The 15,934-nt window shown below is 36.6% G+C and overlaps 1 protein-coding gene across 1 annotated transcript in view; it reads right to left on the bottom strand.

Annotated features, from left to right (window-relative positions):
• Positions 1-9,405: 9,405 nt before the first annotated feature.
• FSHB (follicle stimulating hormone subunit beta) overlaps positions 9,406-15,934 on the bottom strand; it is a gene marked incomplete at its 3' end in the record, with an annotated part of 50,000 nt that continues 43,471 nt past the window's right edge. The window contains exons 2-3 of the mRNA XM_081945647.1: positions 10,614-10,776; positions 9,406-9,651 (exon numbers count right to left, since the gene is read on the bottom strand). Coding sequence (XP_081801773.1) covers positions 9,406-9,651; positions 10,614-10,775 — 408 coding nt within the window. The 5' untranslated portion in view covers position 10,776. The remainder of the gene's footprint in view (positions 9,652-10,613; positions 10,777-15,934) is intronic.

Genomic DNA, 15,934 nt, shown 5'->3' with positions numbered 1-15,934 from the left:
TTGAGTAAAATGTTTGACATATAATTTTTTCCCCCCAAATGCCTTGAATGCCCAAAAATGTACACTCTTTTTCACAGGTGAGATTGAAATGATAGTGTAAAGCATACCGTATTTTCGAGAGTATAAAACGCACCGGAGTATAAGACGTAGTAAGGTTTTGAAGAGGAAAATTAAAAAAAAATTGCACTATGCAAACCTCCTCAAAATGGCCAGGTTTTTTTTTGCAAAAACAGGCCAATTCCCCCCCCCCCCCCCAAAGGGTATGAATAGCCCTTAGGAGGCTTGTAGAGTGCTCCTGGAGGGGTTGGGGTAGGGGCAAAAACGGGCCATTTTCCACTCATTTCTGCCTTCCCTGGGCCTCCAGGAGCTCTCTGAAAGCCTTCTAAAAGCTATGCACGGCCATTTTAGTGAAGGGGTGGAGTTTTGGGAGGCAAAAGATGCTGTATTCAGTCTATAAGATGCACCCGATTTTCAGCCTCTTTTTTGAAGGAAAAAGGTGCGTCTTATTCTCCGAAAAATAAGTATATTTAATATATGTAAGTAATTGTTTTAATGTTTAAATTTATATTACATTTTTTAAAAGTTATGCTTAATTTTGAAATATAAGGTTTTTAAAATCGATTTGATAATTTTGATCATTCAGATAAAAACCTTTTAAAAAGGAATGTTCATGTTCCTATTTGCATTCTGATGTATAAATAGTTGAAAATAACTCCTAGCTGCATGATTAAATGTTTATTCATTCATTTTTATGCCACTCAATACCTGTAGCTGCTTGAGAAATTCTCAAAGTATCAATAAAATGTAAAGTCATAGTAAAATATAATTTACACCTTCAATCCCCCTTCAAAATAGCCAAGCAACCAAATAACTAATAGCTTAAAAATAAACCCAAAGTAAAATCTGCAATGGAAAGATATTAAGTACATACATATTTATTTATTAGATTTTTATTCTGCCTTTATTATTCTATTGGTAACTCAAACCTTTGAAAGGAAGTAAAAAATATTTTCCCCCACAAATACTCCTTAGAGCTATGAGATTCAAAGGTGGCCACTCATGTATTATTCTTGTTGGTTTTATAAAAATTCCACAAGTGCATATGAATGTAGTGAGATCACTTTTGGCAATTCCTAGAGATAGGCTTGTATGATTTTATGATATGGGACAGGAATGTCAAACTTGTGGCCAGTGGACCAGCTATGTCATATGCTGGCCACACCCACCTCCATTTTAGCGAAAGGGAGAAAGGTCATGATTCGTCACGGGTTTGCCATCGCGGGTTTGACACCCCTGATATAGGGCTTAGTATCAGCAGAATACTAATGATACCTAAGGTGTATCTGGGACTCTTGTTGTCCATGCCATCAAAGTTCTGTCTCAGTCTCTGGAAGATAGGGAAAAAACAGGATCAAGCTCAACTCTAGCCTGACTGAGAGTATGGGTTTTGGAATCTTGGATCTTTAGTTGGATGTGTAATCTGAAGGTTTGTCTGAACTTTTTGCTCATGCTGGAGAAGCAGGTGATAGCTGTGGTTAAGAAAACCTTTGCAAATTCCTCTTGTGCACCACCAACTTATTTTGTGAGAAACTAATTTTTAATGACATTTGCAATTTGGGCTGTTTTTTGGAATCCTGTATTATAAGTAACAGGGACACAGTGGCTCAGTGGCTAAAATGCTAAGCTTGTTGATCAGAAAGGTCGGCAGTTTGGCGGTTTGAATCCCTAGCACCACGTAATGGAATGAGCTCCCGTTACTTGTCCCAGCTTCTGCAAACATAGCAGTTTGAAAGCAAGTAAAAAATACAAGTAGAAAAATAGGAACCACCTTTGGTGGAAAGGTAACAGCATTCCGTGTGCCTTTGGTGTTTAGTCATGCCGGCCACATGACCATGGAGATGTCTTTGGATAGCGCTGGCTTCTTGGTTTTGAAACGGAGATGAGCACCACCCTCAAGAGTTGGGATTGACTAGCACATATGTGCGAGGGGAACCTTTACCTTATTGTCTATAACAATCTCTCAAGAATATCGGTCTTCTCTGATTCTTTAACATTATTCTTTTACTTTAACATGTAGGAGGGAGGGGAAGAAACTTTGTTCTTCTTTATTCCTGTCTGGAAATTCATTATTTGTGTTTTAAGATATTCCATTCTAAATTACCTTTCCTTAAATAGAATCTGAAGAATCTTTGACTAGAAATGTGTGAAAGTCTGAGAAACTATTGTGTTACCATATATACTTCCTAATTCTAATGGCAGACTCTTGTGGGAAATCCATCTGCTTCTTTCACTTCTGTTCTCTTGGGACAATTCTGCACTTCCAGATAAAGGGCTCTGCTTTTGTAATGAATTCATAATTAAGAGAGATGGTAGGTGGGATTTCATAAGTTTTACGTTGTGGATTTTTAATGCTGTAAGCCATCCAGAGTCACCCCGTGTAAGCTGAGCAGCCATATAAATTTGATAAATAAATAAATGTGTTTTAAAGAGAAGATAAAAAAACTAATGAACACTAATGCAGAAGAAAGAATACAAGGAAAAGATATAGAAAAAGATGAAAGTGCAGAAATAAAAGATAAAAAGTAATAGGAATTCTCTGTGTTCGATGAAACCACTACTGCCAGTTTCCTCCCTCCCTCCCTCCCTCCCTCCCTCCCTCCCTCCCTCTCTCTTTCTCTCTCTCTCTCTCACACACACACACCTCTAATATTATCTTAATATTTTCTGGAAAATCTCCATAGGTATTCATCGATTTAGTTTGTTCCCAATGCTCCCAATACCCAATACTCTCAATCAATCTCTGTATCCAGGTCAGACTAGCATAATATATGCCACTTAGTCTGTCTAATGAAAAGTATAATGATATTAATAAATTAATAAATGAAGTTCACCTAAAAAAACATTTTTTATAAACCTTCAATAATGGAGGAACAATCATACCAACAATAAAAACCAGCACATATCTTATACCATTCAATAAGTGGGCCATCATGATGGGGATTTCACCCCCCCCTGCTTTCGTAGCATTATGAAATGTTGTTATCTGAAGGTGAAATCACAGCTAGAAAGAAGGCTTTATTATGTGTTCTGTTTGGAACAGCTGCGTTATTTAAAAATGATTACCGGTAATTTTATCCTCAGTAACCTCTGATTCAGTGTAATAAAATCGAGTATTAAAATTAGCAACTTACTGATTTATTAGATCATGCACTTTGGTTTCAGCATCCCTAATAGTACACATTACTTTATTATTTGCTGTTACAGTCAAGATGCTGTCATTTGCTTCTAGTCTCAGGAATTTTGCTTTATATACCGGTAGTTCATGAATATTCTAGATTGAGTATGTAGAAGAAATGAAAATCCAATTTAATGATCTTTTGGGACATCCAGGACATTGCTTATGTCTTTATTCTAGCATTCTAATACATCCTAAGAGCCTGTTTTGGACCATTAATAATTTTCAGCACTTTATTGAAGCATATTATTCCATATATATTCACAATAATCAATGAAATGGGAAATAAGAGTTGTCATGGCCCAATCTGAAGAAATTTGGTGCAGTTTTCTGTTATCCAAAAATGTTACTAGTCACAATCCAATTTTAAATAATCAAAGATATCACATAAAATCTTTTTATATCATTATCTCAAACAGCTCTGCTTCATCATTTCAAAACTTCAGATACTTTAGAAAATAAGAACAGCTCTTTTAACAAGTCAGATTATTCTAGGCATTTTATCCCAAGGTTTCTACTTTGGCTTGCTATAATTTTCTACAAATTCAGGCAGATTTTTCTCATCCTTTGCTACTTGATCCTTTCCTAAACTAAGAATGCCAAGATTCCATCTGGGGCATTCTGTGCATTATACTCCTCCCTTAATTTAATGGAGATACTTACTTTTAGTATCACTTGATTATCTATATATAAAAGCCAAATATCACTCACTCATCATGAAATCTCCAGAACCGTAAAACCTACAAACTTGAAATTTGGCACATAAGTTCCTCTTGGCTTCTAGGTGCTCGCTAAGAAAGAATTTTTCAAAATGACCATCAGATCATTAGTATTTCTTATACAGTAATTAACATGCTCTGATGCTAAGGAGTTCTACTCTCCCTCCCCACCTGAAAAGAACTCTATTCCCACTTCCAGTTGCCTCACATTCCATTACCTCAGTTTAAACTGGCAGACATTGCACTCCTACACTCAGGAGTTGTCTGGAGTTCCTTCCAGTACTAAACTTCGGTACCACACCAAAATGTGCATGCCTTCCACCTACGGAACTGCTTCTGGACTTAAGGCGGTGGGAGAAATATTCCCTTATGTGTTTAAATCACTGACTACCACTGAGCCACTGGATTGAACTGGAGTGAGCCAGATTTCTCCTGCATTGTCCAATCACATAGTTTTGTTGTGGAGCATGGATATCCCGCTAGTTATGAATAATAGAACTAGGACCATATCAAGCATAACAAGTAATCATGCCCTTTATCCATGTAGCCAGTAATCCACACTGGGAACTCAGATATAATTCCTTTATATCCTGTACCCAAAATATCATAGTATAAATCTTAAACCCTTTGCTCGTACGCCATTATCTGGCTAGCGACCTTTATCCTTTCCCAGTTTTCTTCAGAATTTGAAGCTAAAAAAAACCTTTTAGAAAATGTCTCGAAACAACTTTCTCAAAGAATGTAGCATGCTACTGAGAAGTTGAAAAAATCTGCTATCTAATCTTCCATTTATTTGCTCCTTTCCTCTTCCATTCCCAATCTTTTATTGGATTATCTTTGTAACACCTCTTTTTGATGGAAATCTGTGGAAATCTTGTGAATTTTGTTGGTACCTTTTATGCATAAATTGCATTATGGAAAAGGTCAAAATATATCATTGCAATATCTCAGGCAATGGGAATGGGTAATGATTAGAAAGCCGGTTTTCCCCAACTGTTTGTAATAAGACCTTGTGAATACCCTCGTAGTTCAGAACTGATCAGACGGAAGCTCAACTTTCACTTTTTTAAAAAAAAACTAATCCCACTCATTCTTGCAACGTGGGAAGGAGAATCAAATGAAGGTTGTCTGGTGTGGAATTCTCTATATTGAAGAAGGTTAGGATTAAACCAACAATCTAATTAGGCATGTTATGACTGTTACATGAGGTTCTCATCTAGGTGTCTGGAGAGCATTAATCATCATTGCTGAGCCAGCTATAAAATCAAGGCCAAGTTGCCTGGACAAGAAATGAAAAAGAAGATGAAACACCCACAGACAACAGACTGAATTGAGTAATCAAATGACAGCCAAGTTCTCAGAAAGAAACATGTGTAATAGTTAACACTTTGCACACTCACCTTCTCTTGACTATATTGTGGGACAAAAATTAAATAGTGAGGAAGGGAGCTAAGGCACATTGCTGGCAGGTGATGCAGAAGAAGACTGCAGGATAACCTCCCTAGTAATATGGTTAATGTTATTATGTCTTACAATAGCATTGCCATTGGGTCAAATAAGTGATTAAGTTCTCCATTGTAGATGTATTTTTGGTTTCTTTCCAGAAGGAAAAAAAATGGGTGAGACTGTCAGCCTTTCCCTTATGTTTTGGAGTAACAATGGAAAGTGCCTTTCCTTTCTTTTGTGGAATCTGTGCAACTTGATCTTTTGATTACCATTCACAACAGAGGTGGTATTCAGCAGGTTCTGACCTGTTCTGGAGAACTGGTAGTGGAAAATTTGAGTAGTGCGGAGAACCGGTAAATACTGCTTCTGACTGGCCCCACCCCCATCTATTCTCTGCCTCCCGAGTCCCAGCGATCAGAAGGAAATGGGGATTTTGCAATATCCTTCCCCTGGAGTTGGGTGGGAATGGAAATTTTACAGTATCCTTCTCCTGCCACGCCCACCAAGTCATGCCACGCCCACCAAGCCATGCCATGCCCACCAAGCCATGCTACGCTTACCAAGCCATGCCCACAGAACCAGTAGTAAAAAAATTTTGAATCCCACCACTGATTCACAAGTGAGCTTTGTTTTTCTGGAGAATGGAACAGGGTGAATGAAACAGGAAGAAATAACAGGAATAAGTTGATGAGTACCTGATCACAGCAAACCTAATTTTTATTAATTTTATTCATAAGAATTACAAATATAAATCCTTGCATTTTCAAATGCAAGGACAGTCATTTGACCAAAAGTCCAATCCATTGCCAGTTGAGATACATATGAATCGGGAAAGCAGAGCAAAGGCATTGCATAGCAGTAGTTAGGAAGATAAGTACAATACATAGCAAACCATTGAATGAAATCACATATTTCTTGTTCCCTGTTGTCAGCAATACATCAATTTAATAAGTATTAGACAGAACATTCCCAGCTTTACATGGAAACAGCAAGGATTGAATCTGGGACATTTGCATTCAGATCAAGTGGTCTGCTACTGTGTTAGCAACCCAGCGTACACCAGGAGAAGCACATAGAATATTTATACAGGTCATATGGACTATAATCCCTTCTATGATGTTAATTGCATTTCTTTGTATTTTGATTTAACATTACCCAATTATTTTCAAATGTACATTTTTATATACCAATATGTGCACATATTTTGCGAAATTGTCTTTAGTTTTGTCCTCCTTTTGGCTATACAGTATAGTTGCAACACTTACATTTGTCTAATGTTTTGTAGCTTCTTCCACATATATTTATTCTTGCAGTACTATTTATATACTCTTATTTATTTAGTGTTATACATTATTCTTTTTCTTTTTAATTCTTGGGGGGGGGGGCAAATATTCATAGAAAATCTACTTTTTATGTGTTTATTTATTTTCCATTATAAACAATGAAAAGAAATGCTTTAATTTTAGGAATCAATATTTTTATATTCTGTATCCGAATTGTGGCACAAGGCTAGAGAATTTTGGTTTTTAACCACATCTGATAATCTGACATGAAGTGTATAACTAAATAGGTAGACTTGTAGGCTGACTTCATCAGAAATCTGTGTGTCCAGGTTTCAGGCTTGGGATCAACTGAGAATCTAAGGGGGGGATGGAATATATTGGTTATTGTTATCTGGGAGTCAATGAGGGCCTTCAGACACCATGCACTGCAGATAAATTGGATGTGAGATACTCTAATTGAAGATGTGCTCTATGGAACTATTGGAATGGCCACTTATGTATTACTCTCCCTATTGCACTGCATCATTCTTTTACAACCTGCTGGTTTTCATTAGTTATGGAAACCTCAAGCCTCTGAATCCTTGATAATTTCAACCGACTACTAGGTAACATTGAACCTGGAGCACCTTAAGAATTCATGGCCACCAGGATAATTATGGACCTATCCCAAGTCACTGAAGGCCTGATCATTACCCATGGTAGGATTTTGGATCTGCTTTTTGTCTTGCCACTGTTGTGATTGATTTGGTACTGGAGGAGATTACCATCAGTCAGTGGCTGTGGTGAAATCACTTTCTGGTTGTTGGCTGTGTTGAATCACAGTTGCTGCTCAAAGAACAACTGGTAATTGTAGCCAAGAGGACCTTTCTACAGATTCATCTATTGTGCCTATTCCGGGATTTGGAAGCCCCTCAGAGAATCACTCACAAATCACTCACTTCATGAATGGATTACTACAATGTGGAAGCTACAACTGGCCCATAATGCAGCTGTGCAGGCAATGATGGGCATGCCATGATATGATTTTATGACCTCACATGTGACCTTTGTGAGTGCATTGGTTGACTTCTGGGCAGAAATTGCACTAGCAGTTAGACGTATATATCTCCTCACAGTGCTTTATAGCAATCTGGTTAATTTATAATATCAGCATATTGCCCCCTCCTCTTACTGTCCTCAAAAGGATGGAAGGCTGAGTCAACCTTGAGCTGTTCAGGACTGAACTCCAGACTGTGGGCAGAATTTACCTGCAATACCGCATTCTAACCACTTTGCACCAGTTATCATCTTTAAAGGACGTCCTTGCATATTTTGGGTCATTTAAGTGATCACCTTCTTCAATTGTTTATGCTTGTCCATTGAAATCAGGCATGTGCTTTGGATGCCTTTAATTGCATGGTGATGTCTATTGTGACATAGGAGGTGTGCCTTCTCCATGTGTCTTCTATGCGTGCATCCTCTCCTCCCCCTCCACCCTGATCCCATCCTGATGGCAGTCCGGAAATCATTGTAAATGTGGCTGTTCTCCCAGGCCTTAGTGCAGAAGGGTGCTTGATCTTTGTTGGACTTGATGTTATTGTAGAAAGTTTGTCTTCTGGGTGCATGTACTGTTTCCTCATTTTTATTCTTTTTGTGTAGCGTAAGCTGCCCAGAGTCATAGTTTCTTAGGCTCTAAATTGCATTAATACATAGAATTAAATTTAAAAATCTCTGCCTTATCACATTTCTGATGCATTTGTAAGAGAAGTTGGCAAGGTAATGAAACCATATTTCATTTTTTAAGATTGGAACTTTTTTTTCTGACCTTGGGAGGAAAAACCCAAATAATTAGTTTATCCTAGGATGTCCTAGGCATTTGTGATCTGTAACCATAAGAATACATTATATGTGATTTCTATAGAAAGTCATAAAAAAGTACAGAGCCCCAGGCAGAAGAGTCTGATCTATCAGGTATCAATTTACCTTATCAATTTGTCATGACAGGTTGGCATTCACCATACAAAGGTAGACACAGGAAAGGGGCAAATTAGGAATGAACAAGCCTTGACTTTTTAGAAATGGTTTGTTAGATTCTACAGCATGAGAAAATTGTTTTAGAAATGCATGATCAGATGTTTTGCTACTAGCTTTCACATTTTTTAAAAAAGAATCACATAAGTTAAGTGCAACAAAACAAAATGTTTATTATTTCAAAGAAATATTTATTTCCAGAGACAGATCTAAATATACATTGAATAGGTTATATACCAAGTGTCTGAAACAAATCAATGGACATTTTCAGTGGACATTGAAAATTTCATACAGAGTTCTTTTACAACTTAATTGTAAGGATCAACTTGCCTTACGTTGTAAATGCTCCAACACTGGCCGTTTTTAAGAAGAGAGTGGATAGTAACTTGTCTGAGATGGTATAGGTTCTTATGGTTGAGCAGGGCGCTCAATATCTAAAAGGTCCTATTCTATTCTATTCTATTCTATTCTATTCTATTCTATTCTATTCTAATGGAAGTGGGAGAAAAAAAATTCAGAATTGGAAGAAAGATGGTTCTGCTTAAACTTGGAGGATGTGACCTTTAAAGACCATTCAACATTGCAGTAACAATTTGGATATAAAGTGGATGGGTTGGCTTATTGCTTTATCATTTCTCATATATTCTTTACAGGCTTTTGTTGTTGACAATGTTTTTCACAAAGCAAACATTACAAATAACATTTTGAAGCCTCACTCCGTGATCCGAGGCTGGCCATAGGAACAATAATTTGGCTCCAAGCCTCTCCGGGTGCAGTCGGTAAGGTCTGTGTCGCAGGTGCTGCAGTGACATCCTGTTGCAACTGGGTAGGAATAAAAGGATTCTGCGTGGTCAGCACAACCAGGGATCTTTACAGTCTCATATACTATTGACTTGAATGTGCAGACATCCTGGACATGTTTCTGGATCATATTAGGAAGGATCATGTTAGCTCGATCCTAATTATGGGAGAAAACAAAAGAAAAGTTATTAGCCTTTCTGAAGTAGCAAAACCCAACTTGTAGTTATTGTAGGAACAGATCTAAACCCAACGTTAAGCAAGTTTACCATATTATGAAACATTCACAATTTGTTAAATCAGATCTAAGTCACGTTTTAGGTTCTGCAATAAACAATTAAATAAAAATATTTGTTATAAGGCTGTTTGCACCAGTTCTGTATCTGGGAGGCAACAGGGTATGGAAATTGCACTGTACAAAAACATGCAACTCCTGAAATTGAACAATTAAAATAATAACAACAAAAAAAGCATTTCCCCCCAAAAAGCAATACTTTGTTCATTCATTTATTCCAGCTAGAATCTACATTTCCTTGAAGTTCAGCTATTTCATGCTAGTAAGTCAATCGAATTCAGGAAACTACTGATCTCCATCACTTGCTCAGATAAGAAATATATTTATATTGGCATGTGATAAATATATAAGTATTCTTCTTTTATCTTCTGTTTCATAAAATAGATCTTCAACAAGGAATTGGCAACCCCAGAAGCATTCTTACACTAGGAAATCAGTCATAAATGCCACATCATTCAGAACTACACAAACAAGGAATATCTCTCTAGGCTCTTGGCTGTTAGAATTTTTATTTCAACATTAAACCCTACCGATTTTCATGAAAATTATTTCCAGGAACTTGAGCTAAGATTTGATGTGGCAATTTTGTCCATGCTTGAAATGGCATTCTTTCCTAATCAAATGCCTAGAATTGCTCTGTGGAGATATCTATTCAAAAGGATTTTCCACTGGACTAATATTGCATGCATCTTAAAATCATATCACCATTTTCTGAACTTGACAGAAAACATTGTCAGAATTGTGAAGTATTGCTTGTATCTACAATATTTGAGAAATAATTTACTTCTTTTAAGCCCCACTTCCCCCCAACCTTCCTGGATTCTTACCCTCGTTAAGCAGTAACCAGAGCACCAGGTTGCATTCACCAGGATGCAAAAGCCACATTCTTCCTTCTCCACAGCTATTGTAATGTTGGATAGCTCGCAGGAATGGCAATAAATCATTTTCCAGCAAAAAAATAACAAAGCACAGAGAGTGGTTGCCTTCATCCTGTAATTCAAATCCAAGAATTTAGGAACCCTTAAACAGAGGAGGGCACATTTCTGGAGTCCTCTAGAAATAGTCAATTACCATGTTTGAGCAGGAAAATTATTTTAGAGTTATAGTTATACAACAAGATATCCATTCGGTATTTTGTTTATACTGTATGTAGGAAAGAGAAGATCATTTAACAGCAGAATAATTAAAAATAGTAATAATGAACAACCTTTTTATTCCTAACATCATTTTTTAAAAAAAGAATATAGTTAATAAAAGAGACAGAAAATATTATTACTACTGGTATTTTTTTTTAAAAGCATACACTTTTATAAAGAGTTTGTCATATGCCATACAATGCAAATTAAGAATCTGATGAAAAATTACCTGTCCTAGAGTTGCTGGAATTAGTTGCTGGAATTAACTTCTGAAAGCAGAAAGACTCCAATGTCCTTTTATACAAAATCAGAAGTAACTGACACCTGAAGGATTTACAAGGTATTAGACAGCTGACATTATGTTTAATCCCAGTGAAAGAGCATGAACTTAGAGCCAGACACCGAGACAAACCTTGTAAAAAGAACACCATGGACATTATTGCTGTCATGCAAATTACTAGTAAAAAAAAAGGCTGCCAGAAAACATGACAGGATATATATATATATATGTATGTATTTGTGTTACAACTCCTGGTATGCCTAAATATGGGAGGAAGGTCACTACTCCCTCTTTCTGTCCTTCGGCTCATCACAGAAGACCATGCAGACAGAAAACCATATTTTTATTTTTAATGTTGCCTTTTTATATTTGTGTTGTATTTGTACTGATAAATAAATAAAGGGAGACTAGTATAGATCTATTTCGAGCTAATTAGCTCTCATCAGCTAGCCATACCCTTACTGGGATTTGAACCTGGGCTGTATTATATCCTAGGCAGGAGTCCTAGCCACTAAGCCACAGGCTCACCTCCTTATCAGTTGAGACAGGGAAATAGGTATGTATTTGTGTTACAACCCCTGGTATTCCTAAATACGGGAGGAAGGTCACTACTCCCTCTTTCTGTCCTTCAGCTCATCACAGAAGACCATGCAGGCAGAAAACCATATTTTTATTTTTAATGTTGCCTTTTTAATATTTGTGTTGTATTCACCTCCTTATCAGTTGAGCCAGGGAAATAGGTATGTATTTGTGTTACAGCCCCTGGTATTCCTAAATACTGATAAATAAATAAAGGGAGACTAGTATAGATCTATTTCGAGCTAATTAGCTCTCATCAGCTAGCCATACCCTATTTCCCTGGCTCAACTGATAAGGAGGCGAGCCTGTGGCTTAGTGGCTAAGACTCCTGCCTAGATATAATACAGCCCAGGTTCAAATCCCAGTAAGGGTATGGCTAGCTGATGAGAGCTAATTAGCTCGAAATAGATCTATACTAGTCTCCCTTTATTTATTTATCAGTACAAATACAACACAAATATAAAAAGGCAACATTAAAAATAAAAATATGGTTTTCTGCCTGCATGGTCTTCTGTGATGAGCCGAAGGACAGAAAGAGGGAGTAGTGACCTTCCTCCCATATTTAGGAATACCATGTAACACAAATACATACCTATTTCCCTGGCTCAACTGATAAGGAGGTGAGCCTGTGGCTTAGTGGCTAAGACTCCTGCCTAGGATATAATACAGCCCAGGTTCAAATCCCAGTAAGGGTATGGCTAGCTGATGAGAGCTAATTAGCTTGAAATAGATCTATACTAGTCTCCCTTTATTTATTTATCTATCTATCTATCTATCTGTCTGTCTGTCTGTCTGTCTGTCTGTCTGTGTGTGTGTGTGTGTGTGTGTGTGTACCAGGGATATTATTAGCAAAATAATAATATAGTTCGAGTACCTTTCCCCAAAGTGGCCTTTGTGATATGTGCCAGGACTGCAGAATTCTGAGACAGAATGGTTCCACTAAGAAAACTGTGAAGCTCAATGAACAAAAATATACACTAATAGAAAAGTGAAAATTGTATCAATTACAAGCATCGTTTTCTTAGCTGCTATGGAGATGTTGTCTTTCCTTTCCCCCCAGGATGCTTTAGGATGGATTGTTATTGTTTTAAAAATCCAAATTTTAAATCCTCTATTCAATAGTATATTCATTTGGATGAACTATCTAGAAAAAAAAATCCTGAGGCTAAACTAGGTTAATTTGGTTATGGTTATGGTTATGGAGTTATGGTTTCAAATGAAATCCACAGTTCTGGACCTAAACTGCTATAATCTGTAATGTGCTACACGGAACTGTCTTATCCCAATTGACTGTGCTAAGCAGGAAAGCAACTGGGGTTATGAGGAAGTCAAAGTTCTTGAACAGACATAACATACAAAAGACAGACTTTTTGAGGTTGAGCAGAAATAGAATCCAAATATGAACTATTAAGCAAATCCCAGATTCAAACAGCAAAACCAAAGGCAAAGATAAATAGAAAAGAAGGGATAGAATCAAGAACATATAACTTTGATCGACTTTATAGGTCCTATAATATAGGTTATTTATTCCAACACCTTGCCCAGAACAAAAATTTTCTAAATCAATTTTGAGAAGTAGCCATCCAAGTTTGTGTTAGCTTTGTGAGATTGACTAGACGAGAAGCACAACCAAGAATGCTAGCTCTAGCTTTATTGTTAGACTATAAAGATTTTTTACAGGACTGAAATAGTGTAATTCCTCTCCCCCTTTCCTTTTACACTCTGGAATACTAGGGAATATCTTTTCCAAAACGTTTTCTACATAATCTTTCTTCTGTGGGCTGAGCCATCTTTTGCATGCCATTGTCCAGTCTGTGGTTTTTCCTCTTGTCTCCCAAGCTCATTCCCATACTATGACAATTTGGAATCATACTGTGATGGGAGATCCACCCCTATGCTAGGCAAAATATTTCATCCCTCAGCAGATCCATTGCTTAGCAGAGGAACATTTCTCCTAATATACAGTTGGGATAATTTTAAGTTTCAATTCATTAATATATGTAATGGCCTGTGTCTTGCCCCCATTTTTAACAGAGAACGTATTTGATCTGGATGCATTTCTAGATATTTGTCAATAGTTTGATACCTCCACTTTCTTTTGGAAACTAAACATACACCACTTTGCAGATATCTTCAGTGAGCAAGGGATTGATCAGGTACCACCTCATCAGTTCTATAACTGCCCCATTGACCTGAAGCCAAATTTCAGTTGGGCAGATCTACCCCTTTTAAAGTTTACTTTGTGGAATTTCATCAGCAAAAATCTTAAGAGAAAGTTAATCTTCCTCGGTACACAATCTGAAGAAATGGTGAGCCCCAAAGAGATCCAATTTAATGAACATTTCACAACATACATTTCACAAACACCCCAAAAGTTCAGTGATCACCGGAAGTTGATATCTATTCCAGAGGGAGATCTGGTTGAGAGTCAGTAATCATTGAAAAATCATTGTTTCCTGATTTCTCTTTTATAAACACCACAGGAGCTCACAATCCCCATTTTGCACAAGCAACTCCATGGATTTGGGATGCTCTGGTTCCTTTTTGAAAAGTGAAGGAAGGCCTATCTTGAAACACTCTGACTCTTCTCAATTGTTTCATTTAAATAGATGTTTCAAATACTACTCTGAGATCCATTCTGCAGTATGCTGTGGTAATTACACTTACTTTGCACATATTATTCCAGAAAATTGAATTCCTCAGGATAAGACTATCCCATATGGAATATGGAACCTTTAGCAATTAAACTGGCCTTTAGGATCTGGAGAGTAGAAGAAGCATAAAACTCCATAGAAAACTTGGCTGACTACCATAATTTTGTATATCTGCAAACCACAAGGAAGCAAGTAGACCTTCAATTCAGTAATGAAGAAAGTGAAAAATCTTAAGTAAAAATTATTTATTTAAAGGTACCAGTTAAAACATGAATCCAATTTAAAACACAAATCTAATTTAAAATCCAACGTCTACATTCAGTGCTACTGCTAGTATTTTTTTCTGTCTGTGATTTGCTGCCATAGCATCTAATTTTATAACAATGAATTTTTTTTGCTCTATTGATAACCCAAATACATTTTGAAGCCTAGAGCACTTTTAGAAACTTTTTGCAATAGTTTTAGGAAATTAAAAAAATGGGCAGAAATATGTGCAGTGAGAAACATTCAATATAATATGTGTTTTATGAAACAGCTGCTGAACAGTCTATGCCAATACTTGGTAAACTATTTTCATCTTTTAACAAAATTATTCTGTATAGGCTACATTTCCTAATTCAACTTTGGCACTAACTGTGAACATTCAATATAATACTTTAGTTCTCCTACCCATAATGATACTATTTCAAAAGTACATGATTTGCAGCTGTCCAATTTCAGGCTTGTTTTTATTTCAATTCTGGTTTTTGAATTACAGAAAATGAGTAGTCCTACAGTTATTGTGAAGTGGTAAAAAATGATTAGTCATACTAGACTGGGGTAGCAGGTATAATATTTGACACTCAACTTAAATCTCAATATGTATGATAGCATGATACTAGTCATTACAACAACATAAACATTAGGTTTGATACAATAAAATGCAATACCTTTCCTATTCCCCCCACCCCCCCAAGCTTTATATTAGCTCTAATGCCTTTGGATGTAATAAACCAAGTATTCAGGGATTTATTTTAAGGCCTTAGAGATTTAGGACTGTAACAATGTTTCATGTTTTAGATCTTGTAAAATTGATGTACCGTATTTCTGGTAAATTGAATAGTGCCTATATCTGAAAGCTGTCCTTCATTGAAAATGTGAAACAGGACACTCATGTGGATTTTGAAAAAGAAAAAAAAAGGATATTAAATTGCCACATGGTAGATAAGAATGAAAAAAAAATAGTCTAGATTTAGAGCTTTATGTTAAAAAAACAAGTTGATAGATAGGTAGAATGTACTTTAGAAAGAGAAAATCACTGGGTAGGTTTAGCCAAATCACCTGCTCTGTTCAGGTATCCTATGTGGGAATTGTATAGAATGCAAAACTCTGCTTATCCACCAGATAACAGGAAAGAGATAGAAATCTTTAATTTTTGCTGCCACCTCATGATTATTGGGATATTTGCAACCCAGAGCAGTGACACCTACCGTGTTTCTCCAAAAATAAGACAGGATCTT

Source organism: Natrix helvetica, assembly GCF_964273705.1.
Source record: "Natrix helvetica genome assembly, chromosome: 1".
Taxonomy (NCBI): domain Eukaryota; kingdom Metazoa; phylum Chordata; class Lepidosauria; order Squamata; family Natricidae; genus Natrix; species Natrix helvetica.
Note: the sequence above shows the minus strand (reverse complement) of the source record. Positions and strands in the feature narration are given on the sequence as shown.